The sequence below is a fragment of the Terrapene carolina genome, unplaced genomic scaffold (assembly GCF_002925995.2).
Source record: "Terrapene carolina triunguis isolate 2854851 unplaced genomic scaffold, T_m_triunguis-2.0 Scaffold62, whole genome shotgun sequence".
Lineage (NCBI taxonomy): Eukaryota > Metazoa > Chordata > Testudines > Emydidae > Terrapene > Terrapene triunguis.
Genome location: NW_020664413.1, coordinates 11,730,513 through 11,755,596, shown reverse-complemented (window position 1 = coordinate 11,755,596; position 25,084 = coordinate 11,730,513). Strand labels below are relative to the sequence as shown.

The 25,084-nt window shown below is 42.6% G+C and overlaps 1 protein-coding gene across 2 annotated transcripts in view; it reads left to right on the top strand.

Annotated features, from left to right (window-relative positions):
* The window catches only part of LOC112117778 (protein mono-ADP-ribosyltransferase PARP14), a 50,462-nt gene that overhangs the window by 24,360 nt on the left and 1,018 nt on the right, over positions 1-25,084 (top strand). For both annotated transcript variants that reach the window (XM_026647412.2, XM_026647411.2), the window contains exons 8-18: positions 677-2,952; positions 5,840-6,076; positions 6,321-6,542; positions 7,900-7,993; positions 10,146-10,295; positions 11,986-12,048; positions 13,653-13,820; positions 14,502-14,720; positions 14,821-15,441; positions 17,921-18,066; positions 21,730-21,904. In XM_026647412.2, coding sequence (XP_026503197.1) covers positions 677-2,952; positions 5,840-6,076; positions 6,321-6,542; positions 7,900-7,993; positions 10,146-10,295; positions 11,986-12,048; positions 13,653-13,820; positions 14,502-14,720; positions 14,821-15,441; positions 17,921-18,066; positions 21,730-21,904 — 4,371 coding nt within the window. The remainder of the gene's footprint in view (positions 1-676; positions 2,953-5,839; positions 6,077-6,320; positions 6,543-7,899; positions 7,994-10,145; positions 10,296-11,985; positions 12,049-13,652; positions 13,821-14,501; positions 14,721-14,820; positions 15,442-17,920; positions 18,067-21,729; positions 21,905-25,084) is intronic.

The following is a 25,084-nucleotide window of genomic DNA, read 5'->3' as shown; positions in this document are numbered from 1 at the left end:
CACACACACACACACACACACACACACACACACACACACACACACACGGTGTGTGTCTGTCTCTGTCTGCTATGCAGTCTCCCTTCCCTCGTGTTCGTGCTGCCTTGTGTGAGAGGCTACATTAACAACAATGTCTTAACCCTTGAGGGTTCGGCTGAGTGCTAGTTCATCGTTTAGCAGTAAGGCATTCCCTGGGAAATATCCCTCCCTCTTCCACCCTCTAACTTCACCACCTCAACCAAGCTTCACAATCATCATAGCTGTGAACAATATTAAATTGTTTGTTTAAAATGTATAATATCTATATAATATATATTTTTTGTCTGGTGAAAAAAATTTCCCTGGAACCTAACCTAACCTCATTTTCATTCATTCTTATGGGGAAATTAGACTCACTTAACATTGTTTCGCTTAAAGTCACATTTTTCAGGAACATAACTACAATGTTAAGTGAGGAGTTACTGTACTTAGAAAAATGTCACTTGTCAGTAACTTGGAAATATTCTTATTCAATTTAAAAAAACATATTCAACCTAAAAAGCACTCCTGTCAGAATCAAAAGAAATACAGTAGCTCATGAATTGCAATTTATAAGCTAATTATCTTCAGATTTTTTTTTAAAGTGTTACAGTTAATTGATTTGACTTGGGTAATTTTTATTTTATTTTATATTTAGATGTAAACACTGTCTTGGCAAAGCAGCATTCACTCGACAAAGTACCAATTTCTGTGTATCCATACTACAGCTCATTGGGTACAGCTCTATATGGAAAGAAAAGGCCACAAATAAAGCTGCCAGAACCAATTACAATGTCCCTGGATCCTTACATCTTCCAGTTTTTACAGACCGATAATAGGCTAATCCAGGAAATAAATAATGAAATGGCAGATTGCAAATGTGAACTAACGTGGCCTCAATCCAACTGTGCAAATCCAGAAATAACACTGTGTCCCTCAAATACCTTATCTAAACAGAGATCAATGATCAGGTTGATCAAGACATGGAATGAAGATGTTTCTAAAAAATTCTCATGTAGCATGTCAAAGTACAAGGCCATTAAATGTGAAGTAAATTCAGTGGTGTGGGAAGCCACAAGAAACTGCTTGGTAAAGGATGGTGTTTTGATCATACCTGACATTCCCAAGAACATGGTTGTCTTAGTAGGTAACACGGAGATTATGAAGGGTGCAGAGCAAGAACTGAAGGAGCTAATAGAAAATGCCAGGAAAAAAATTGAAAGAGAAAAGCAGAGCATAGAACAAACTATGTTAGTTGACCCAGGAAAGTATGCAATTTTACACCTTGCTGGGCTAGAGGAGAATGTTTACAAGGAGTACCCATCTCTGAAGATATGTTATGATGCATCATCAAAGAGTATTAGTCTGTATGGAGTGGCTGCAGAAGTATTTAAAGTCAAAAGTGAAATACTAGAAAAAGTGCACAGCATGGCACAGAAATCGATCAATGTCCATCCTTACATTTTCCAGTTCCTACAACACGTAGATAATGAAACTCTGTCACAGCACTTATTTATGTCAAATCAAATTAATGCCTTTTATGAGCTTGGCACTGATAACATAATGCTGATAGCAGGTTCTCCTGGAGTTCTTCTAGAAGCAGAAGAAGAAATGAAGAAGGTTCTGACTTACAAATGCATTGACCTGGAGGACAACTCAGTCCTCAAAAAGAGAGAATGGAGGGAGCTCATCAACCATTTGTACGAGGCACATAACTGTTCCAAGGAAACTATAATAATTGTTGAGTTGGAGGATCAAATAGTCATTGCTGGTTATTTCAGAGCAGTAGCAGAAGCATATCAGCAACTTTCTGATTTTGTAGATAAACACACTCTGGTACAAAAAGTCATCATAGCTAAGTGTGTGGCAGCTGTAATGTTTGTGGAGAAGGAAAAGTCCAATATTTGGCTTGAATTAAAAAAGAAAGGTGTGAAAATTGAATTTGGCACACAGAATAAACGTAAAGTTATTTCCCTGAGTGGACCAAGAGCGGAAGTGTTGCAGGCGGTCACCAAAATTGAACAAATTCTGTCTTCACTACATTCAGAAAATGTGGTAATTGATAAACCAGGGGCCAAGGTATTTTTCAAAGAACAAGAACACTTGTATGTGACTGGTGTGAAACAACAATTTAACTGTCTGATCAGGCTGCAAGAAGGAGAAGAACAAAGAGAAGATGGTGAAGTTAGTAATGTGTATAAGAAGCAAGGCCAGCCCGCCTGTGAAAAGATCCTGCAAGATGGAGTTGTAGTAGCAGTTTATAAAGGGGACTTGTGCAGTCATCCAGCTGACGTTGTGGTGAATGCATCAAATGAGGACTTAAAGCATATTGGTGGCCTTGCTGAGGCACTTTTAAAAGCTGCAGGGCCAGAACTACAAACAGAATGTGACCGTATTGTGCGGAAACGAGGCCCTTTGCAGCCCGGCCGTGCTGTTATTACAGATGCTGGGAACCTCCGGTGTAAACAGGTGATTCATGCTGTTGGGCCTAGGTGGAGTGATCGTGAACCAGAAAAGTGCGTGCGCCTGTTAAAAAGAGCAGTTAAGGAAAGCCTACGCCTGGCTGAAACGTACAATCATCATTCCATAGCCATCCCCGCTATCAGCTCTGGGATATTTGGATTTCCGTTAAAACTGTGTGTAGAGTCAATTGCAAAATCCATCAAGGAAACCTTAGAAGATTTTCCAGGGGAAAGCTGCTTGAAAGAGATTTATCTTGTGGACTCTTCAGAGAAAACAGTTCAGGCTTTCACTGATGCCTTCAAAGACGTGTTTAGAGATAAATCACCCCGACACAATTCGTCACCTCCGTCTGAAGCAGCCTTCAAGCCCAGAAAAAGTAGAAATGCTCAAAGCAGAAAGGGTCTCCAGACGGTAACAACGGATGAAGGATTAAGCATCATACTGGAGAAAGGAGGCATTGAAGATGCTACAGTAGGTATTTTAAGTTATCAGATGTTATCCAACTTTATGTAAAGTTGGTTTTCGGTTATAAAATATATGAAAAGATACTTACATTTTCAGTTTTAATTAACAATTAAACATATACAATATATTAATATAAGTCATAATTGATTATTTTAACACAATTGTATAGGTTAGACAAGTTTAGTTTTTCATACTGTCTATACATATATAGAGATGAGCAAACATATTTTAGACTGACTGTATTTTGTTATTTGAACTGTATTCATTGTCACATTAAGCTGTTGCAACCACGTGTTTCTCTTCTATCATTTCTTTATGGTTTTGTCTGTGTTTATAGTTCACATTGTGATATGAGCTGAAACCAGTTGTGAAACGTGCTTTCAAGATGACCTTTGCACTCTTGTGCTCTCACCAGCTGTGTGAGAATACCTACTTCTTAGTCTATAGGGCAGAGGTGGGGAAACTACAGCCCGTGGGCCACATCCGGCCTGCGGGACCGTCCTGCCTGGCCCCCGAGCTCCTGGACAGGAGGCTAGCCCCCGGCCCCATCCCTGCTGTTCCCCTCCCCTGCAGCCTCAGCTTGCTTGCTCCGCCGCCAGCGCAATGCTCTGGGAGGTGGGGCTGTGAGCTGCTGGGCAGCGCAGCTGCAGAGCCCGGACTGACCCGGTCTTTGTGCTGCGTGGTGGTGGCGGCGCGGCTGCAGTGCCACCAGCCGCCAGTGCTCAAGGCAGCACGGTAAGGGGGCAGGGAGCAGGGGGGATTGGATAGAGGGCAGGGGAATTTGGGGTGGTGGTCAGGGGGCGGGGGTGTGGATATGGGTTGGGCGGTCGAGGGGAACAGGGGGTTGAATGGGAGCAGGGGTCCCAGGGGGGCAGTCAGGAAGGAGGGGGGGGTTGGATGGGGTGGCGGGGGGCAGGCGGGGCAGGGGGTCGGGGAGCGGGCATGGGGGAGGGGGGGGGGGGGGGGGGGGGGGGGGGGGGGGGGGGGGGGGGGGCAGATAGGAGGTGGGGGCCGGGCCACGACCCCCTCCCCTAACCGGCCCTCCATACAATTTACGAAACCCAATGCGACCCTCAGACCAAAAAGTTTTCCCACCCCTGCTATAGGGGGAGTGGGTAGGAACTGCCTATAGTCTCCATGAGGGGAAGTGGCGGAACTTCAAATGTTTAAACAAGTAAAAATTAAATTGCTGATCCTGAACACCCTTAAATGCCATTGAAACTTGGACCTGGTGGCATATGAGCCTGTAACAGTGAGCTATCTTCTATCTGGAAATGTACATGGCCCCATTGCTGCAGTATCTCAGTGTATTAGTGGTGCTTTGGATCACGTCTCTCAAAGATTCTTTACCTGGGAGGGATTAATTATCTCTGGTTCCTGTAGTGAATGGATTGTGCATAGTCCATGCAGTGTTAACTGCCTACCAATTTTCAGATTCCACCAGCATTGAATTCTTTTAACCATTAATTGGACCAACAGCCAAAACTCCCAATTAAGTAACTCACTTATTTCCTTCTCTGTTTTCTAACTATCTCTTCTTTTTCCTTAAAGTCTTTGTCTTTTTCCTCTGGCTTTCAAGTTGATGCATTTCTCTTCCATCTCCACCACTTTATTTCTGTCCAGTCTTTATCTCCTTGTTCTTTACATCTGTCCCTTTCACTCTCTTTGGGTATGTCTACACTACAGGATTAATCCGAATTTAGATAATTCGAATTTGGGAAACAGGTTGTATAAATTCGATTGTGCGCGGCCACACTAAGCACCTTAATTCGGTTTTTAACCACATTAATTCGGTGGTGTGCGGCCACACTACCCCATTAATTTAAACACAGTAATTCGGTGGTGTGCGGCCACACTAACCCTAATTCGAATTAACAAAATCGATTTAGGCTCTACTCCGTTCGTCGAGGTGGAGTACAGAAATCGATTTAAAGGGCCCTTTAATTCGAATTAACTGGCTCTGTAGTGTGGACGGGTGAAGGGTTAATTCGGATTAACGCTGCTAAATCCGAATTAATCCCGTAGTGTAGACCAGGCCTTTGATTCAGCAATCTCTCCCTTTTTTGTCTGAGGCAGAGAGCATCTTCTGGAGCCTTATTTTTGCCCCTTTTAGTGCCACTCAGAGGATCCACATGATAACCAGCTGTCCATCCTAACAGTGTTGGCTGTGGCTGCCACAGCCTGTAAAAGTAACATCCTCCTTTGGTCAGAGCAGTTAACTAGAGCATGATGTACTGCACTCCTCTCTGGGACTGACTGTGCTGTTTGCACATCATTCATAACCCATGTTGACCTAGAGAGTGAGAGAATTAACCCTTTCCCTTTCTTCTTTCTCTCCTTCAGTTCATTCCTTCTCTTTTTTTCCTCTTTCTCTTCTGTAACTCCTCCTTCACTTCCCTTTCCACATAACTGCACCCATGTGGTTGCTCCTACTCATACCAGTTTACCCTGCGGTGCGTACAGGAGCAGCAAGGCATCTGGAATTCAGTAGTAGCATCATGTCAGTTTTACTCTGCCGATGGGGACGCAATATGGGCAGGACCATTATGAGTATGTGATCTCCCTGCAGGAGAATCGTATATGGGGTTTTTTCAAATGGACATAGAGAGAGTAGAGTAAGAACACAGGAGTCTGACATTTCCATGTAAAATATAAACTGCTGCATAAGGGACAAATTTCACTCTGTTATACGGAAGCTACCCCACAAAAGTCAGAGGGATGATGTAGGTATAACTGAGCATAATTTGGCCTGTTTTGTTCAAAAGATTTGCTTTATTCCAGATTGCTACTTTTTAAATTTGCTTTATTTCTTAAATCTGCAGGTGCTGTTATAGTCACTTAGCCTTAAATGTTTCAAGTTTAATCTTATAACCGATATTTGATTTTGTTTAAGACGGACGTCGTCGTAAACAGCGTTTCCCGAGATCTACAGCTTGATAAAGGTCCACTCTCTAAAGCCTTGCTGAGCAAGGCGGGTCCGATGCTGCAAGCACAATTATCTGAAGAAGGCCTAGAAAAAGTAGCTAGTGAAGGGTCTGTGTTCAAAACAGATGGATGTAATCTGGGCTGCCATTTTGTGCTTCATGCCATTGTTCCTGGATGGAAAAATGGGGAAGAATCTGTACAGAAGGTAGAAGGCTATTTTCCTAATTCTCGTTTGATTGAATGGGTTTCTCAGTTGGCAGTAATGTAGATTTAATGTGAATTCTCCACTGAAATCAGCGGAGCATTTCCTAGGGGTCAGCTCTGTTAATTTTGATATAACTAAGCTCATTTTGAATTAATCCATGTTTAATTATGATATTTTAATATAAAATACACTATTAAAAATATTAAACTGCATGTACTAACGCGAACTTTGTTGTGATTCACAGCTCCTAAGAGACATCATCACGGAATGTCTTCAGACTGCTGAGCAACTCTCTTTAAAGTCAATCACATTCCCAGCAATTGGAACAGGGAATTTAGGGTTTCCTAAGCCTGTTGTTGCTAAATTAATGTTTGACCAGGTGTTCAAATTCAGTCGTAAAAAAAAAATTCAGTATCTTGAAGAAGTTCACTTTCTGTTGCATCCAAATGACACAGATAATATTCAGGTAACTTGTACCCTATTACTGTGCTTTCTGTTACACATGGGTTAAGGAAATGATGTCAGGCCCAGAACTAGATTACACCGTTTTTGTCAGTAGTTTCCTAAAGTCTCATCCTTCTTTCCCTCCTGCTTCTACACCGGGAATGGTCAGTCCTCCTTGCACTGTTGGTTTAGCACCAGTGCAGCTCCACTACTGGTAGCAATGGTTGACGTGTTAGTGTAAACCAGTCACAGGCATGTTTACCACTAAGAGTTAAATAATAGACTGGTGGAAACACTGGTTGCCAGTCTACTTTGTGCTTCCACCATTGCTAGCACTGGTAGAGCTTCACTGGTGCTAGAGCAATAGTAGGAAAAGCACTACTGGAGACAGACAGTGTGTCTCATGTCATTGTCCAGCGTCCGATTCCCCTTTGGTCTGGAGGCCATTAAATTATGATTCTTCTGATGTGGGCAGATGTCAAGGTGCTCATTATCATGCTAGCCAAGAAAGTATCCTTGGATTTCCATCTTGATAATAATATTCAGGCACTGTCCTATGGGGTGATCACTGCTCCTGCTCTGATAGAATTGCCACTGGACTCCTCCTATAATGTAAAGCTTCCCTTTGATTCTTCCATACACAGTCACCTGGCTTTCCTGCACAATTTTTTTCTCATTTGCTGGAGCTGGCACAAGTTAACACTGAAATATACCTTAGTCCATGGAGTCATGTGAATCTTTCATGCATCGCCTCAGGTAGCATTCTCTTTCCCCCTCCTCTCTCTGGCTCTGTCTTCACTGAATAGTTAACTCAAGTTATCTACCCTTGAGTTTAACTCCTCTTGAGTTCACTTAGCTTGAACAAGAGCAGCCACGCTATGCTGCTGCAAGCAGCATACAGTGATTGTGTTAGCAGCTGACAAGTTGTGCTAACTTGAGCTGCTGCCTATTCTCCCTGATGGGTCATCCAACTTGAGTTAAAAGCACCACCAAACTTGAGTTGTAAGGGTTTTTGTGTGTGGACAGGAATTGAGTTAGAGGTATCACTCATGTTAGGAATAAGCCCTTTGTCTATGCACCCTATTACATGCTAATTAGACTTTCACTGTACTGCCTGAAGGTGTTAAACCTGAAGCAATTTGCCAGTTTCTCTCCCTTGCTCATAATTTTGAAGGAATCATGGTTCCTTTATGATTCCAATTTATCAATATTTCCATTCAGTGTTGAATAAGATTGCTCGGTGGACAACATCTAGTCCATCACCTTTAGTTTTTTCTAAACATTTTTAAATTTAATTTTTACTTTTCAAATCTATATTACTACTGAGAAAACTCTGAAGAAGTTATGTCTACAAGTGGTGACTATGGTTCTCTTTCTAGTCATTTTCAGATGAACTGCAAAATAGAGCAAGTGGAAATATTACCAATGTCAAAATGCACAAGACTGTGCCAGAGAATGCCCAGCAGGGACAAGGTAAGTTTGTTTTGTTAATGTTTTGTAAGTTTTATAAATATTCTAGTGATAGATGAAAATTTTAAGAATTTTTTTCAAATATATATTTTTTGATATTGGTTTGGTGAACATGTCAGTCCCGGTGTTCAAAGTAAGGCAGTGATAATCCTATTAGTAAAAATCAATAAAAGCAGAAAATTGTATCTCTCCAGCAATAGGTTTGTGTACACTAGTAAAAATCATGCCCATAATTCACCACCAGTCATAACAGTAGTAGAAGCTGTAGTGTAGACAGGGCACAGGTATTTTTACCAGCGTACCAACTAACAAAGATTCTGAGCAGGTAAACAGTTTTACTACCACCTGTGAAGCCTGGTGAATTACTGGATTATACATCCCATGGGGCCAGTCTTGCGCCTATTAAAATCAGTGGACATTCTGCAAGAAAGTAGGACTAATCAGAAACAAATGTGAAACTAAATACCGTATCTACTCGATCATAAGACGGTTCATTTATAAGCCGACCCCCCAAGATCGATAAGTAAAAATGGAAACTTTTTATGACCCATTCATAAGCCGACCCTATTTGAGGACTTCAATGGCTCAGACACAGGTCTGATACAGGAGTGGGTGGGTGAGATTCTGTGGCCTGCGTTGTGCAGGAGATCAGACTAGATGATCATAATGGTCCCTTCTGACCTTAAAGTCTATGAGTCTATGATTCTGTAATTCAGGGGCTGGCAAACTTTGGCTCCCAGGCCATCAGGATAAGCCGCTGGCGGGCCGAGATGGTTTTTTTACCTCGAGCGTCCACAGGCATGGAAGTAAACCTAAGTAAACAAAGTGTCCCGGTGTGCCAGCTGCTTACCCTGATGGGCCGGGACAGCAACTTGTGGGGAATTTTTTTTGGGGGGGTCAGGGAAGTAACCTCTGTGACTGCCCCCCACATGACCCCACCCTTAGCCCGGGACCCCCCCCACTCTCCTCATCCCATCCCTTCCCACCCTATCTGGGGTGGGCCAGGGGAGAATGTCTCTGGCCTGGTTGGAGCTGCTCCAGCAGGCTGGGTGGCACGGCCGCAGCCTACTCCGGTGAGCCAAACCGGGCAGCATGGCCACGGCAGGCCAGGTGGCGCAGCCGCAGCCTGCTCTGGCGGCACGGCTGCAGCGTGCTCCAGCAGGCGGGGCTGAGCAGCACGGCTGCAGCCTGTCAGCCCTGGAGCTGCAGCTGCTTTGGAGGCTGGAGGGAGAGCAGTGTGGCCAGAAGCGGAGAGACTCTGGCCCCGCCTCTTCTCTTCTGGCTCTGCTGCCTCTCCTTGCCCCCGTCTTGCGGGGAGAGGCTGTGTCCCACCTCTCCCTCTCTATACCCGTTCGTAAGCCGACCCCCTTCTCTGATGCTTCCCTTTTTTACTAAAAAAATTCGGCTTATGAACGAGTATATACGGTAGTTTTTTTTCATTGTCCAACCTGACAGGATTACAAAGAACAGGATAAATATTTCAAACTTAATTAGATTTTTAAAAGAATATAATATTCAGATCCTGGAATAGAGAACCTGCCCAAAGGCTACTGAAAAAAATGCGACTCCACAAGCTTGCTTATTTTCATACTAAATCACATTTCCACTCATATATCCTGCAGTGGGCCCATATGGTATGAGTTGAGTGTACAGTCATACAGGGATCACCTCCGCTCCATGTACACTGTAAAAGTGTTTTCTGTGCCACCCCAGATTGGAGGGCAGTGATGTGAACAGGTAAAGACAGAGACCAGGGACTTTCCATTTACAAAGAGGCAGTGGCTCCAACACATTGTTATTGCGGGCTATCGCTGCTATTTGAGCCTACGTATTGGAGCAGCAGCTATAGCAGGATAGGTTGTTTTGAAGCTGTGTGCCCTAGATCCAGATTGGGGGTGGATCTCATCTCCCCAGCTCAACTTCCTCCCACACAGTTACCTGGGCTTTGTGTGGGTGAACATTTAATTTTATATTGTAAACTGGGTATTTTTGTAATCTTCTCAATGGGAATGTGATAGACTAAGACTAAAAATCAAACTTTTTGTGAGCTCTCTACTAAATGCACATAGAGGCAGGTGAGTCCCTCACTCTAGGGAATAGAACCTTTGCTGAGATACACTTTTATCCATTTTAATTTCTGTATTTTCCCTTGCAGCTTTCTTTGGGCCCATTTCAACCCCAAAACAGGGAGTGCATGAAATGCAGATTGGTTCCATTACATTCCAAATCGCAAGTGGAGACATTACCACGGAAAAGACAGATGTCATTGTAAACATATCAAATCAAACGTTTAACCTCAAAACAGGTACTTTAGCCTAGTGATTGAGATTAATGAGATACATTGTGAGTGCATAAGGGGATGTGGGGAAGAACTTTCAATATATACAAGTCTTTTTTTATACATAGTGCCTTGTCGTTTTCAAACTGGGAAAGCTGTACTAGGAAGCAAAGGCGCCGACTCCATGGGTGCTCCGGGGATGGAGCACCCATGGGGAAAAATTGGTGGGTTCTCTACACCCACCAGCAGCTCCCTGCCCCGCCCCCCCGCCCCAGCTCGCCTCCGCCTCCTTCCCTGAGCGCACCGCTGCGTCCTGCTTCTCCCCCCTCCCTCCCAGCGCTTGGTGCCGCGAAACAGCTGTTTTGCGCGGCAAGCCTGGGAGGGATGGAGGAGGAGGGGGAATGCGGTGCGCTTGGGGGAGGAGGCGGGGCCGGGGCGGGGATTTGGGGAGGGGTCCAGTAGGGGCAGGGAGGAGTGGAGTTGGGGCGGGGACTTTGGGGCAGGGGTGGAGTCGGGGCGGGGCTGGAACTGAGTGGGGGCGCGAGCACCCACCGGCACCGAAAAAAGTTGGCGCCTGTGCTAGGAAGTGTCTGTATTTTGATATAATTTGTTACAACAAAAAACAATACTGTTCGCCCCAGTATATAGAATAATCCTATAGAATTTAATAGAGAATGAGACTCTTTCTCTAGAATGTTTAAACCTCCCTGTAGAATTCTATAGCAGGGAATCATTGTCTGTTAGGTTCTGTGTAATGGGGTCAGCTGCCTCCCATGTACCTCTTGTGGCCAGGGATGCCTCTGCGGTATCTACTAACAATTTCTCCCTCAAAGGACTTTTTAAACAAACTCCACACAGGCATTTCTGATCCATTCGCCACCCCTTCTCAGGGGTCCAAGTTTATTCACCTAAATAAAGCTCCAAAATAAAACCCAAGAGTTCCAAAACGCAGTCCATCTGTCAGGTCACTCCCAAACTTTTCCTGCCTGTAGGCTCAATAGGGAAACCTTACGTCCCAAGTTTTTCTGCTGGAGCCTGATCACTCCCAGCAGTCGCCAATTCACCCTACAGGCCTTCCTGCCTGGGGCCTTTCCCGTTTGGGCAGGCTACTCCCAGGCCCAATCTAGCTGGAGCCTCAGGTTTGTGGCTCTTGCTTCCAAACCCCCCTGGGATTAGGTTCTTTCTTGCAGAACCCTTTTTTACTTCCTGCAGTTTCCTGAACTTCCCCCTACACTGCAGCCACTTGCTGCCCTTTATTGGGTTTTTTAAAGGCAGCACAGGTGTGCCTCTTTAGTAATAAGGATTCACTATCCCTATGCCCTCCAGCCCTCAAGAGGCAAGCCATCCTGACCCTGTTACAGTCTGTATGAAGTTTAAACATTACATAGAAAGTAAATCTTTCTCTTTTAAATATTATAAGCTTTAATTTTTTATAGAAAGTTATTGGTTTCATCCCTATTAAATTTTATAGGACTTATCTATAAGGCAGTAACAATTTTATTTGACCTCATTGGGAACTGTTGGGTATTCAGCACTTTTGAAGATCAGGCAGATGCCTTAACAGGCATCTGATTTAGGCTTTTATTTTTTAAAAATCTTGGCCTATACTATTGCCAGATGTGAGATATATTGTGTACTCAGTCTTGTTGACCTAGATGAGACTTTAAGAGTACTCTTAATTTGATTTGTCAAACTAATGTGGCTTTTCTTATTTTAGGTGTCTCTAAGGCAATTCTGGAAGGTGCTGGACCACAGGTTGAAGCAGAATGTGCTCAGCTAGGTATAAATACAACATTTGTGACCTGCTTTCTAGAGGCACTGAGCACCCACCGTTTCCACTGAAGGCAGTGGGAGCGGTGGGTGCATACCACTGCTGAAAATTAACCTACTATTGTACTTGTGTTTATCCATGATCTCACAACTCCTTAATTAATTAATACGATGCTCGTAAAACATCTTAAGAGATGTTAAAATAAAGTACAAAGCAAAAGAAAAATCCTTAAGAGATGTCAGCATCAAGGTAAATTAAAAGAACCTGCTCTGCCATATGACTCATCCTCTTGTGCCAGTAAAAACCTTCAAAACAGGGGGAAAATACAAAGGGTTAGATGGTGCCTTTGGTCAGAGCCTGAGCACTGGGTGGTACATATTTATATGTAATGAAATAAGCTGCACCACCCAGGAGAAGCCTCAGAAGACGTGCTTCTGACACAACCCTCTGACTTCCTTTCTTGTGTCTCCATTTTTCTGATGTTAGGAAGAAGCAATGTGCTGCTGGCCTATACCAGCAACCCACTGCATCCTCCGCATGGCTCAGAGACAAGTAAAAAAGGAAAGTTCCTACCTTCGCAAAACTTACCATATATACTCGTTCATTAGCCCATTCATTTATAAGCCGACCCCCCCAAGATGGTTAGGTAAAAATAGCAACAGCTGTATGACCCTTTCATAAGCCGACCCTATATTTCAGGGGTTGGCAAACTTTGGTTCTTGGCCCGTTAGGGTAAGCCGCTAGCGTGTCTGGACGTTTTGTTTACCTGGAGCGTTCACAGGCATGGAGCCCCTCAGCTCCCTGTGGCCACGGTTCGCTGTTCCCAGCCATTGGGAGCTGCAGGAAGTGGCGTAGCTCCCATTGGCTGGGAACGGCGAACCACGGCCACAGGGAGTTGAGGGGCTCCATGCCTGCAGACGCTCCAGGTAAACAAAACGACAATGTATTAGATATTCAATTCAATGTTTCCATAGAGTTTAAAATCATCAAATTTTGGTGGAGACTCGTTTATAAGCCAACCCCCACTCTTTGATGCGTCACTTTTTTTACCAAAAATATTTGGCTTATGAACGAGTATATACGTTATATCTAATTTTAGACATAATATATCGAGGAATGATAAATACAACCAATGGACGATAAAGATCCAACAGGAAAAAAATATGAGTTCTGTGTTTAAGTACACATAACTAGAGGGGAGAAGGTCAGGGAAGAGGTAAATGTATAGATTAGCACTAAAAGGCAATTGAAGGAAGTGGGTCTGATGGGAGAGTTGAAAGAGGAGTGAGGCTGTGTAGTCCACAGAACCAGAGAGGAGAGTCCGGATACCAGTGAAGCACTGAGTTGCACCAAGCTGCCTGAGTGCACAGAGCAAACTGAGGAGTAAGGCCAGATAAGATGTGGACGGAAGCTGAGCAGTGGACTTGAAAGCAGGGATGAGGGGTTTGAATCTGGTGCAGAAGGAGATTGGAAGCCAATGCAGGGGCTCAAGGAAAGGGTAGTACAGGCAGGTGGCAGGCGAAGATGATGATGATTTAGAAAAGTTTGCATTATGGTAATTAAAGGACTTATCACTTTCTGTCATGCCTTATATATTTTCTTTCATCTTTCAGCCTCACAACCTCACGATGACCTTATAACCACACAAGCAGGAAACCTGATGTGCAAAAAAATAATTCATCTTGTTGCCCAGAACGATACCAAATCTTTAGTCTCCAAAGTTCTCCAGGAGTGTGAACTGAAGAAGTACACATCAGTTGCCTTCCCAGCAATTGGAACAGGTTTATGTTTTTGTTGGAAAATAAAACTAAAACCAATCAGTCTTCTTGAGACCAAATTCATCCTGTGTGATTCCATTGACATCAGTGCTCCAGAGATTTGATTTACCTGAAAAGTTTATTCTCCTATATTAAGAAAATTGTTGTGGCATTGGGGCATTCAAATAACGTCTAATGAAGGTCAGAGCAAGGATTTTGAAATGATAAGGAAGCTGGAGATCAGTGTTGTTAACTTAAATATAAAAACCATATCAAGTGATTTAGGACTGTGTCATGTTTTAACGTTAGAGACTTGAGAATATCCATATGATATTGCTATCTAGAGAACCATGAATGCTTGTCTCAACTGATGTTTATGGATATCCCACTGGAAGGTGTCTATGTGCCTATTCCAGCTCCTACTGAAATCAGTGGAAGTTTCTACTCTGACTTCTGTAGGAGCAGGAACAGGCTTTGGATGGATGGGATATGAACCTATCTCCTTAGGCCTGATTCTTCCTTAGCCCTGCTTCTGCATTCCTGGATCATCCAAAATATCCATTCAAATCAATGAGAATCACTGGAATCAAAGAATGCAGGATTGGGTGCTATGTTTAAGATCTAGTTGTGCATGTGTCCGTTACTTGAATAAAAGTATATCTGTATTAAATGTCTTTCAACAACGTATTGTTATATTTGTTACAGGTCAGGCAGGCCTTGATCCAGCAGTAGTAGCTAATAACATGATGGATGCTGTAGTTGATTTTGCAAGTGATAAATCTGTTCAAATTGTGAAAAACATTAAAATTATCATCTTCCAGCCACAACTACTAAGTGTGTTCCATGCATGCATGCAGAAAAGAGAAGGTACTGCTAATGTACCTGATACACCTGCATCCGAGTCCTTCTTTTCAAAATGTGCTTGTAAGTAGATGTCTGGTTGTTCATTTTTAAGTTGAGGCATAAATAACCATTATTTAATTTTAGCAACTGAGTAACTGCAAGTATTTATACTTCATTACAGCATTCTTGGGCTTTAGAAAACAGAAACATCATTCTTCGGCTACAGAAAAAAAGCCTGCAATGGTTTTGGAAAAGAAAATTGAGAGAACTGTTTTTCAGATTTGTGGTGAAAGCCAAAAAAATGTGGAAGATACCGTATCCTGGATCAAAAACCTGATTTTAAAGGAACAGCATGAAAGCACTATCTCAGATGAATGGATTTCAAGCTTTGATGACCAGGAATATAAGGAACTGGAAGACCTCCAGAAGAAACTGTACATCATTATTCAGCTGGAATGCAAGGACCCTGTGCCCTTTATTCGAGTATCTGGTGTTACCAAAGACGTCTTACGTGCTTGCTTGGAAATTCAACGCATGATCAAAAGAGTTAGAGCGGTTCAAGAAGAACAGTCCAAGGCAGAACTTCTCAGCAACCTAGTTGAGTGGCAATATCTAGAAAATAATCGGTACCTGCCTTTTGACAGGCTAACAAATCTACGCTTAGAGGATGCTGCAGCATTAAACCAAAAAGAGATTAACATCACCATTTGGAATAAAAACTATAAAGTGGATCTGGAAGCCAAACGTGCTATAGATGACACAGGGAAAATTATGGCCATTCTACGAGTCTCAAAAGATGAAGGTGAATGAAAGCTGTTTGGTGTTACTTAGGGCCACATTGTGTCTAGCTTAGCATGAGTGAGTTGTGGGGAGAATATACAAGGGAAAACAAAGTAGCAGTTCGTGTGCACATCTGGAATACTAACAGTTCTGAGCAGCCATATGAAAAAGGTGTTAGATTCGGAAACAAAGATGATAAAGGCTCTTGGATTTATTAAAACTGAGAAATACAGAAAATAAATACCATGATGCCTACAAAGAACTCAATAATAATTCGTCAGCTAGTGTGCGGTGACCACCACTTGTCACATAGATCAGAATCATCTCATTCGTACCCTGAGATTTCCCCTCTTTTGTTTGTTGTATCCATCTGTTGTCTCTCATCTTACACTTGAATTATATAAACGCTTCAGGGCAGGGGCCATCTTTCTATTAAATATGTACAGTGTCTAGCACAGTGGCATTGTAGCCCCCAAGTGCTACTGTAACACATATAATAATAATAAGAGGAGATTCCTGATGGGAGCTGTTCTTCCTCTGCCCTCACCAGAATAAATGTTTAAGGAATAGTATAATTGCAGTTCTTTTTGTTCTTTTTGGAGAGAGTTTCAGTTTTTATGAAATTGTTATCATTCTTGAAAAGACGTGATTGAGGAGGACTTAAACAGAGGGTTCCTTTGCTTTAAATCCAAGCCAGTTTCACACTGACTGTCAACACAGCTAAGGTCTTAGCCTCTCTAACATGAACTGAGAAAGAGAAATGCAGCTGCGGTGGAGTTTGGCCTTCATATTTTGAGGGGAGGTTATGTTTAGCTTAATAAGGAAACTCCCTTGTTCTCCCAGTTGCCTATTGACCGCCTGCTCTCCTGGATGGCAAGGATTAATTGTGCCGATCTCCCATTCCCCATCACTTCCAGGCACAGAGACAAGAAAGAGATGAAGGTTGGCCTATATCCCCAAACTTTTCCACAGTCAACATTTCCGCTCTCCCCCATCTCATTCATTCATTCATAAGGAGGGGTCATGGTGAAAAATGCTACAAAAAGCCCTCTTCAACAATAAGTGCACTGCAGGCTAATTTAGGCATTTCCAATATAGTTTAATCTAAGGATATGCTAAATACTGAGGTCTTTATTCAGTTTTTACTCAGTCGTTAGGTAAAACTCCTATTACTTTGATGGGAGTTTATCTAGTTAAGGATTGTGTGAAAACTGAGCAAGGATGTCAGAGTGTGGCCCTTTAATTGTAATGTCAACACCATATTAGGGCCATATTCCAAGAACATTAATTTGTATGCAGTCCTCATTTGGACAAACTTACAGTGAGTGTAGTGCGAGTTTGCCTGAGTCCCCATTCAGGCTGAGTAAAAACCACGCAGGGCCAAATCTGTAGGCTCTTCTTTGAACGGTAATATTTAGAGTTGGAAGACTGGGCTGCCCGCCTGAATTTGATCACATAGCTGCTCAGTCCGCAGAACCTTTCTTTTCCTGGTATAATGAAAACATTACAGACTAGAAACAAATTCCCTTAAAGGCACTACCACAATACAAATATGAAAAATATGAAGATGACAAATTGGTGTCTGGCTAAGAGTAAACACTTTGAAATGTCCCTAACCTCAGTTAGATTTATCTGATAAGGGACAACAGATTGGAAGCAGAGTAGAAAACTCTGGGTCAGATTTTCCAATCTGGCTGAGCTAGAGTCAGCACAAAACTTGAAGCCACCTTTACAGTTCCCTCAATTCTGGGCCTCTTGGTTACAGTTATTGCAGCCAGGGAACAAGCTATCCTCATCTCTTTTTTCTTAGCCACCACTTTGCATGGGGAGGAGTGTGGCACAGGAGCTGCTAGTGGGCTACTAGGGGAACTACACAAAAATGAGGAGGTTAGTGAAATAGAAATTAAAAGGTACAGCACCAAAAGTAAAATCCCTCAAAGAAGATGTATAGGAATTGGAAAAGGTTCAGAAAAGGCAACAAAAATGATTAGGGGTATGGAATGGCTGCCATCTGAGTTAATGGAGGATAGGTCCATCAATCTCTATTAGCCAAGATGGACAGGGATGGTGTCCCTAGCCTCTGTTTGCCAGAAGCTGGGAATAGGCGATGGGATGGATCACTTGATGATTACCTGTTCTGTTCATTCCCTCTGGGGAATGGCATTGGCCACTGTTGGAAGACAGGATCCTGGGCTAGATGGACCTTTGGTCTGACCCAGTATGGCCGTTCTTATGTTTTTACCTGTGAACCTTCAGATGTCTGGCTAAGATAGGTTTATGGCTGCTTTGAGCTGCCAGAAGGGTGGAAAGCAGCCTGGGTGCATCAGTAAATCTGATCCAGAAGCCATGGATTATGCATTCTCTTGACAAAGAATGGCATTAATTAGAGATTGCATAATAAATGGGTGTTCTACTTTCAGACGGGATTTGAAATAAGGCATATGCCTGCATAACCAGAGGAATCTAGTGTAAATAATATTAACAGAATGTTTACTTTGCAGGTAAACACTTAGTAACTCTCCCTGAAGAGTGGTGTGATATGAAACAAGAACGTGTCAAAGTGGTGGAGCTACATCAAGAAATGAAAGAATATCAAGATGTTCAGATGAAGTTTCAACAGACATGTTCAGCATTCAAAATTGAAAAAGTAAAATGCTGTCCTGGTTTCTGAGCCTAGATATCTTGGTGACTGGCACTAGATTAGATAACGAAGGGTGGACAAAGAGTTGGTTTGGATTTCTAAATTTGGACAGTTCCTTGATAGGAGAGGAATGAATAATAGATTCATACATTCCAGGGTCAGAAAGGATCATTATGATCATCTAGTCTGACCACCTGTATAAAACAGGCCATAGAATTTCCCCCAAATAATTCATTTTGAACAAGAGCAGATCTTTTAAAAAACATCCAATCTTGATTTTAAAATTGTCAGTGATAGAGAATTCCAGGACAAATGGTAAATTGTTCCATTTGTTAATTACCCTTGCCATTAAAAATGTATGCCTTCTTTCCAATCTGAATTTGTCTAGCTTCAACTTCCAACCATGAGCAGACACAGTGAAGAATATCCTTTCCTAGTCTGTTTTTATTTATAATATATATAGATCCTATTATTGCTTTGAAGAAGGAAGCTCAAAAAAGAAGCTAAGCTTATCACAGATATAGCACAAGCTTTCGGAAGTCTAGCAAAGTCACTCTGCCCAACCTTACAGTGAGACTGCTTCTCAGAACAAGTCTTCTCAAGACAGTACTGAGAATGGGGGCTGGTGATGAAAGACATCAGCACTACCTTTCTTCCACCCTACATCTCGGACCAGAACCTCTGCTGGTGTAAATCAGCTTCGTTCCATTGAAGCCAGTGAAATGATGCTGGTTTATATCAGCTGAATATCTGGGTCCTGATCTCCTACGACAGGTCTTCTTGGAAGGGAAGCTCATCAGTCTGCTAGCATCTATCAAAAGAATTTAGGAGATCATCTCTCCTCTCTAGAGTCTTTATGAGCTGGTTGATGGCCCCTCCCCTGTCCAGTGCTTTTAGGGAATGGCCAGCATTCCCCTTTCAGAAACTTGGGATGCTTCGTGGAGATTTCCCCTGGAACCTCCAAATTCCTTCTGAGATCTTCCTAGGTGTAACTAGTCAGGAAAAGCAAGGCCCAATAGTTCCTCTAATTGGTTCCACTGCTGTGCTTCTTTAAGAGCTAACTGCACACTAGAGATGACTACACACAGGGAATTCCTTACAAAAAATATAATAAAAAGGGACTTGACCATGAAGACGGTTGCTACCATTATATCTATACTAGCTTTTTTCCTAAAATCTCTCCCTACTGCATTATGTGCAGCTCTGCCAGTGGGAGCATACTATAGACCGGTTGCTGGGGTTATAATCACCATGTACTCTAACCCTGCTGAGAGCAAGTCTAGGCAACATGGGGTCAGATTTTTAAAGGTACACCTCTACCCCGATATAACGAGACCTGATATAACACGAATTTGGATATAATGCGGTAAAGCAGCAGGGAGCCCCGGGCCCTTTAAAGCGCCGCCCGAGCCCTGCTGCTTTACCGTGTTATATCCAAATTTGTGTGGAGCCCCGGGCCCTTTAAATCCCCGCCCAAGCCCAGCTTCCGGGGCTCCGGCAGCTGGGCTCGGGTGCGGATTTAAAGGGCCAGAGGCTCCAGCCACTGCGGGGAGCCCTGGCCCCTTTAAAGCGCTGCCCGAGCCCCGCTGCCGGAGCTCCGGAGGTGATTTAAAGGGCCGGGGCTTCCCGCAGCGGCAGGAGCCTCTGGATATATATACTTCTGGATATAATGCGGTTTCACCTCTAACACGGTAAGATTTTTTGGCTCCCGCGGACCGCATTATATCGAGGTAGAGGTGTATTTAGGTCCCTAAAAATGCAGATAGGCACTTAGTGGTTGAAATCAATGGGAGTTAGACACCTAAGTGCCTTTGAAAATCTCACTCAGCTCCTGTCTACATCTTTATGTGCCTAAATGTCTTTAAAAATCTGGCCCATGGTGTTTAAAACGCTGGCTGCCAGCACCTTGTCTGCACTAGCACTTCCACTGTTACTGCCAGCAGTGCAGTTGCACCAGTGGTACTACAAAGATGGGAGACTTCAGGAAAATTACTAGTGTAGACAAAGCCAACATCTCACCTGCTGGTGTGTGCAAACAACCTGCGAGTTAGATGATTTGGGAGAATATTAAGGATCTACAAAAAGAATCTTAACACTGGCAAAGCAGATGGTATCGATATCACCATAATGCTAACCATTATCAAAGTTAACATCACAGTTAAGATATTCAAAGCAAATCTTATGCAGCGTATAAGTCATATGTTTAGTACACAATATTAACCCTTTCATAGTAGCCTTTCTGCTACAGTGAAGCATAGGAATGTACTGTTGTTTAAATTCTAGCACCCAAGAATCTAAAATAAGGAGGAGTGCAGGAGAACAGATCTCTAAAAGCAGAGGATAAGCTCTCCTTCCTCTTCATCCCACTGGTTTGGGGGAGCTCCCACTTCTTTCTGGCTGGTGTAGTGAGGACTTTCCAAGTAAGAGAATCTGAAGTGTGAGCAATAGGAGGAGGTACCTTTCCACTTCCTCTCCTATAAAAGACGTTCTGCCCACTGGCCATCTCCCTCTCTTTTCCAGACCAAACGCTGCCAGTTGCTTCTCCACTTGCTGAGGAGAAAAGACACATAAACAATACATAATCATTTAATTTTATGCAAAATCCCTCTTTTGAAATACCTTAAATCTTCTAACATGTCCTGGAGCAGGACTTTAGACCTACCAGTTATAATAATTGTTACAACAGTACAGATGTGCCATCTTGCTCAAGTCTAAATGATGGCGATTAGATGAATTGGGATGTTCTGCTACACAGATTACCACATTGCTAATACACACATGCGTACACTTGTTTAGCTGGATATAGGGCTGGTGAGGCACTGTTTCCTTTCAGATACACTTCTTGGCTGGTCTCTACTCTTTTCCTTTTGATGCATGCCGATCATCACAAGAAGCTACCACATCATCATATAATAGCAAGACAGTAACAACATCCACCAAAACTGGTGATCTCCCCATCATATTTTGATATATTTTAACCACTGCAACATGCCATTTGAAAGCTAGCACCTCACTGAAGATGTATAAAAGATATGGGACAGCTGTGAAATGGTACAGAGAGAATCTAACTAACGAACCTTTTCCTAAATGGATATGTTATTTTTGTAACTACTACTTGTCTTACTGCACATTCTAAATATTTTTGATATCCTGTTAACCAACTATAAAAATGACATATCAGTCACAGAATGAGGCTCTGAAAGCAAAATATTTTGTATCACGTTGTGGGCCAGGTGCTGCACTCAAGTGATGCCAATATCAATCTGCTTTAATTGCAGGTGTTGGTCATTATCAATATCATGTCTCATTTTTTAACTTTGTAGATTGAGAGCATACAACATCCTTACTACTGGCAGGCCTGCCTAATAAAGAAGCAGGAGATGGATACCAAAAATGGCAGCACAAATAATGAGAAGCTTCTATTTCATGGAATACCTAGTGCTGCATTTATCATAACTAATCACAATGACACAATCCGTGCCAGTCACACCATCAGTTATACCCATGTCAATTTGGAGAAATTACATCGTTTAGTGGAGTTACACAAGAGAAATATCAGTATAAATAGGGCTAGAAAATGCCCCTTTGTAATTAATCATCATGTTTTTCTGATTTGCTGCCAAGGGTTTTGGTCTTTATCAATAATATTTCATTTTTCTAATGTTGTAGATTGAAAGGATACAAAATCCATTCTACTGGCAGACCTACCAAATAAAAAAGCAGGAGATGGATTCCAAAAATGGCAATACAAATAATGAGAGGCGTCTATTTCATGGAACAACGAGTGGCTCATTAACCATTATTAATAATAAGGGATTTAATCGCAGTTACGCCGGAATGAATGGTAATGTGAAATTTAAAGCATGGGATAAAATAGGATGACAAGGTGTAACGTTATCATGCTGTCTATATACACATGCCTCCGATGCACAGTGGTTCCTTATCGGCCCTGGAGACTATTCCTTTCTGTACATAGGTTGTATTCTGTATTTGCCTCAGCTGTTCTCCATTGCAGTCATGACTCAGCTTTAGAAGTAATAATACAGTAATGATTCTTAACACTTCTACACTTCCTTTCATCAGAAGATCTCAGAGCACTTCACAAACATTAATGCATTTAGGCTCCTACCATCCCTGTAAAGCAAGGAAGTATTACCCTCATTTTATAGATGGGGAAACCATGGCATAAGCATCTTGCCAAGGGACCAATAGCTAAACTGAAAATAGACCTTGGGAGTTTCGACTACCAGCCTCTTTTTGTATATGCCAAATAGTGCATCAAAGATACATGTGTGCAGCCAACATAAAATAAAATTCAAATGTGATCAACTGATTAAGTTCTCTTGTGAGCCTGGAATCAGCAAGGTGATGTTATGGGACAGTATTACTTTAAAAGTTAAACTAATTGTTGTGCTGACAGCCCCACCACAGTCTGGTCAGTGGAGGGATGCATTTCCTATTTATATCAGTCTGGATTGTCTCCCTCCACATGTAGATCTCACACCTGCCATGTTGAAGAAGGATAAACCTCCTTTGCAGAATGGAAAGGGGTGGAGAATGGCAGATCAGAGAGATTTGTGAATTGGCTGGGAGCATATAAGTATTTTGTCCATTTGGTCCTGTAAAGGTTAAGCAGAAAAGATTAAAAAAAAGCATAGTAGTAAATGTTCTTTTTGGTATGGGGCCAACTGTGATCAGACTGAGTCCCTGGTGAAGCGGTTCTAACGGATCTGTGCTGCCAGGGAGCTGGGGGAGGACCTGACCTGGGATCGGCCAAAAATGGAAATGAGCCCCTCAGTCTGTTCTGTAGGGGTGAACCCCAGTCCTCAAAACAAAATGATAGAGGAGGAATTCTGCAGGGAGATTCTCTAGATGTCCTGTCCCAGAATCCTCTCACAGACCCCCAATTTTGTAGAGTACTGTGAGACAATACTATTACTGCTGTATAACTGACAATATTATGTCAGATCATCCATCTTTCTGTCTCTGCTTCCCTTCTCGGCCCCAATGTACCTCCAGAAACTTCCTGTTTGTTTCCCATTTTCAGAACCCCCCCCCCATCTCTGCCTTCTTCCAGGAAATATCCCCTCATTTTCCATGTTGATGGGTGCATTATATACACCTAAGATAGAGATACAGAGAGAGCCATTAAAAGATAACATTTGCCAACCTACCATACATCTGATTTATTTTCTGTTCAAGGTGTCAGGAAAAAAGTGGTATCTCCGGTACTGCTGTCTGGAAAATGCTGTTGGCAAATACTGATTTTTTTTTTTTTTTTTAAATGGTGGACAAATAGAACATCTCACATGGCTATGACACGTAGCTCTAATATTTGCCTGTTGTTTTCAGTATGATGTACTGATGATATCTAACCCTTACAATACTACCCAATTTCCCGGTAGATGACACTAGGAAACTGAGTACCTCGTGAGGGCTGGAAGCAGTTCTTGCCTGTGTATTTATCTAGGATTTGCAGGACTGTGTTGGGAGTGGGATGGGTGGGTCTTTGTGGTTTATTTTTCTGGTGTGGAGAGGTTATAGGAGGATAGTTTAGGCAGCTGGTAGGTGCTATGTGTTTGGGGTGTGTGTGTATGTAGTAGGAGGTTTCAACAGCTGGGATAGGACTCAGATTTCTTACTGGGGTGAGGGTAAAGGGAGAATTAGGTTGCTTTGCCAGTCTATGAATCAATATAGTTGTTTGCAGAAGCTCAATGTAGTTTAATGTGCTCATCTTCCGTGTTCTGCTGTGCCTGTTTTAGCTGGTGACTCACTGCTCCAATGGAAGCTCTAGGAGGCATTGTGTTTGAAGCAGAAAGTGTCTCTCAAAGGTCTGGGGAGTGTGGCCGATGCATTAGCCTTGGAGAGTATGCAGCATCTGCTCTCCTCTCCACCTAGACAGTTTTTCTCAGGTCTACTTTTACCTTCGACAATGTGTCTCAGATCAGGACACAGTTATTCATAACCAATCAACAAGTTTTTATTAATTCACCCAGAACCCCATGGGTATATAATCAACAGTTGTCAGTTCTTCAGTATTTCTAATAGATTTATAAATCTTCAGGTCATTCTGCAAGATGTAAAGATGCACTTTGTCTAGGGTTTGATTTGAAATGGACTAGTTTAACACATCGAAAACAATTGCTTAAAAGTTTTCTTTGATGTTCTACTAGTCTAGTTTGCTTGAGCTTACAAAGGAGAAACGTTTTTATAGAATCACTTAGTTAAAATACCCAAATAAATTTCCTTGAAGTCTGACTAGAAAGTGTGCAGACCCAACCAGTTTCTTATTCCTAGTGGAAGAGAGCTTCCAACTTCAACTTATCTGGGATTCCTTAGACATGCCTCAAACATTTAAGATGTGGATTGTTGGTCTTCTGTTGTGAGCAAGCAGAGGTCGGGTGAACAAAGGTACATCTTGTAACCTTGGGTTGTAGAAATGGAACGGCTGCCATATGAGGAGAGATTAATAAGATGGGGACTCTTCAGCTTGGAAAAGAGTTGACTAAGGGGGGAGATGATTGAGGTCTATAAAATCATGACTGGTGTGGAGACAGTAAATAAGGAAGTGTTATTTACTCCTCATAACACAAGAACTAGGGGTCACTAAATGAAATTAATAGGCAGCAGGTTTAAAACAAACAAAAGGAAGTATTTTTTCACACAACGCACAGTCAACCTGTAGAACTCCTTGGCCTTCACAACATCGTCTGGCAAGACTATAACAGCATTCAAAAAAGAACTAGATAAGCTATTAGCCAGGATGGACAGAGATGGTATCCCTAGTCTCTGTTTGCCAGAAGCTGGGAATGGGCGACAGGGGATGGATCACTTGATGATTACCTGTTCTGTTCATTCCCTCTGGGGCACCTGGCATTGGCCACTGTTGGAAGACAGGATACTAGGCTAGATGGACCTTTGGTCTGACCCAGTATGACCGTTCTTATGTTCTAACCTTGTTTGTATACTCAATGGAGTGATCACTTTCCTGATTTAGGGGCCAGAAGGTGTATAGTTATCAAAT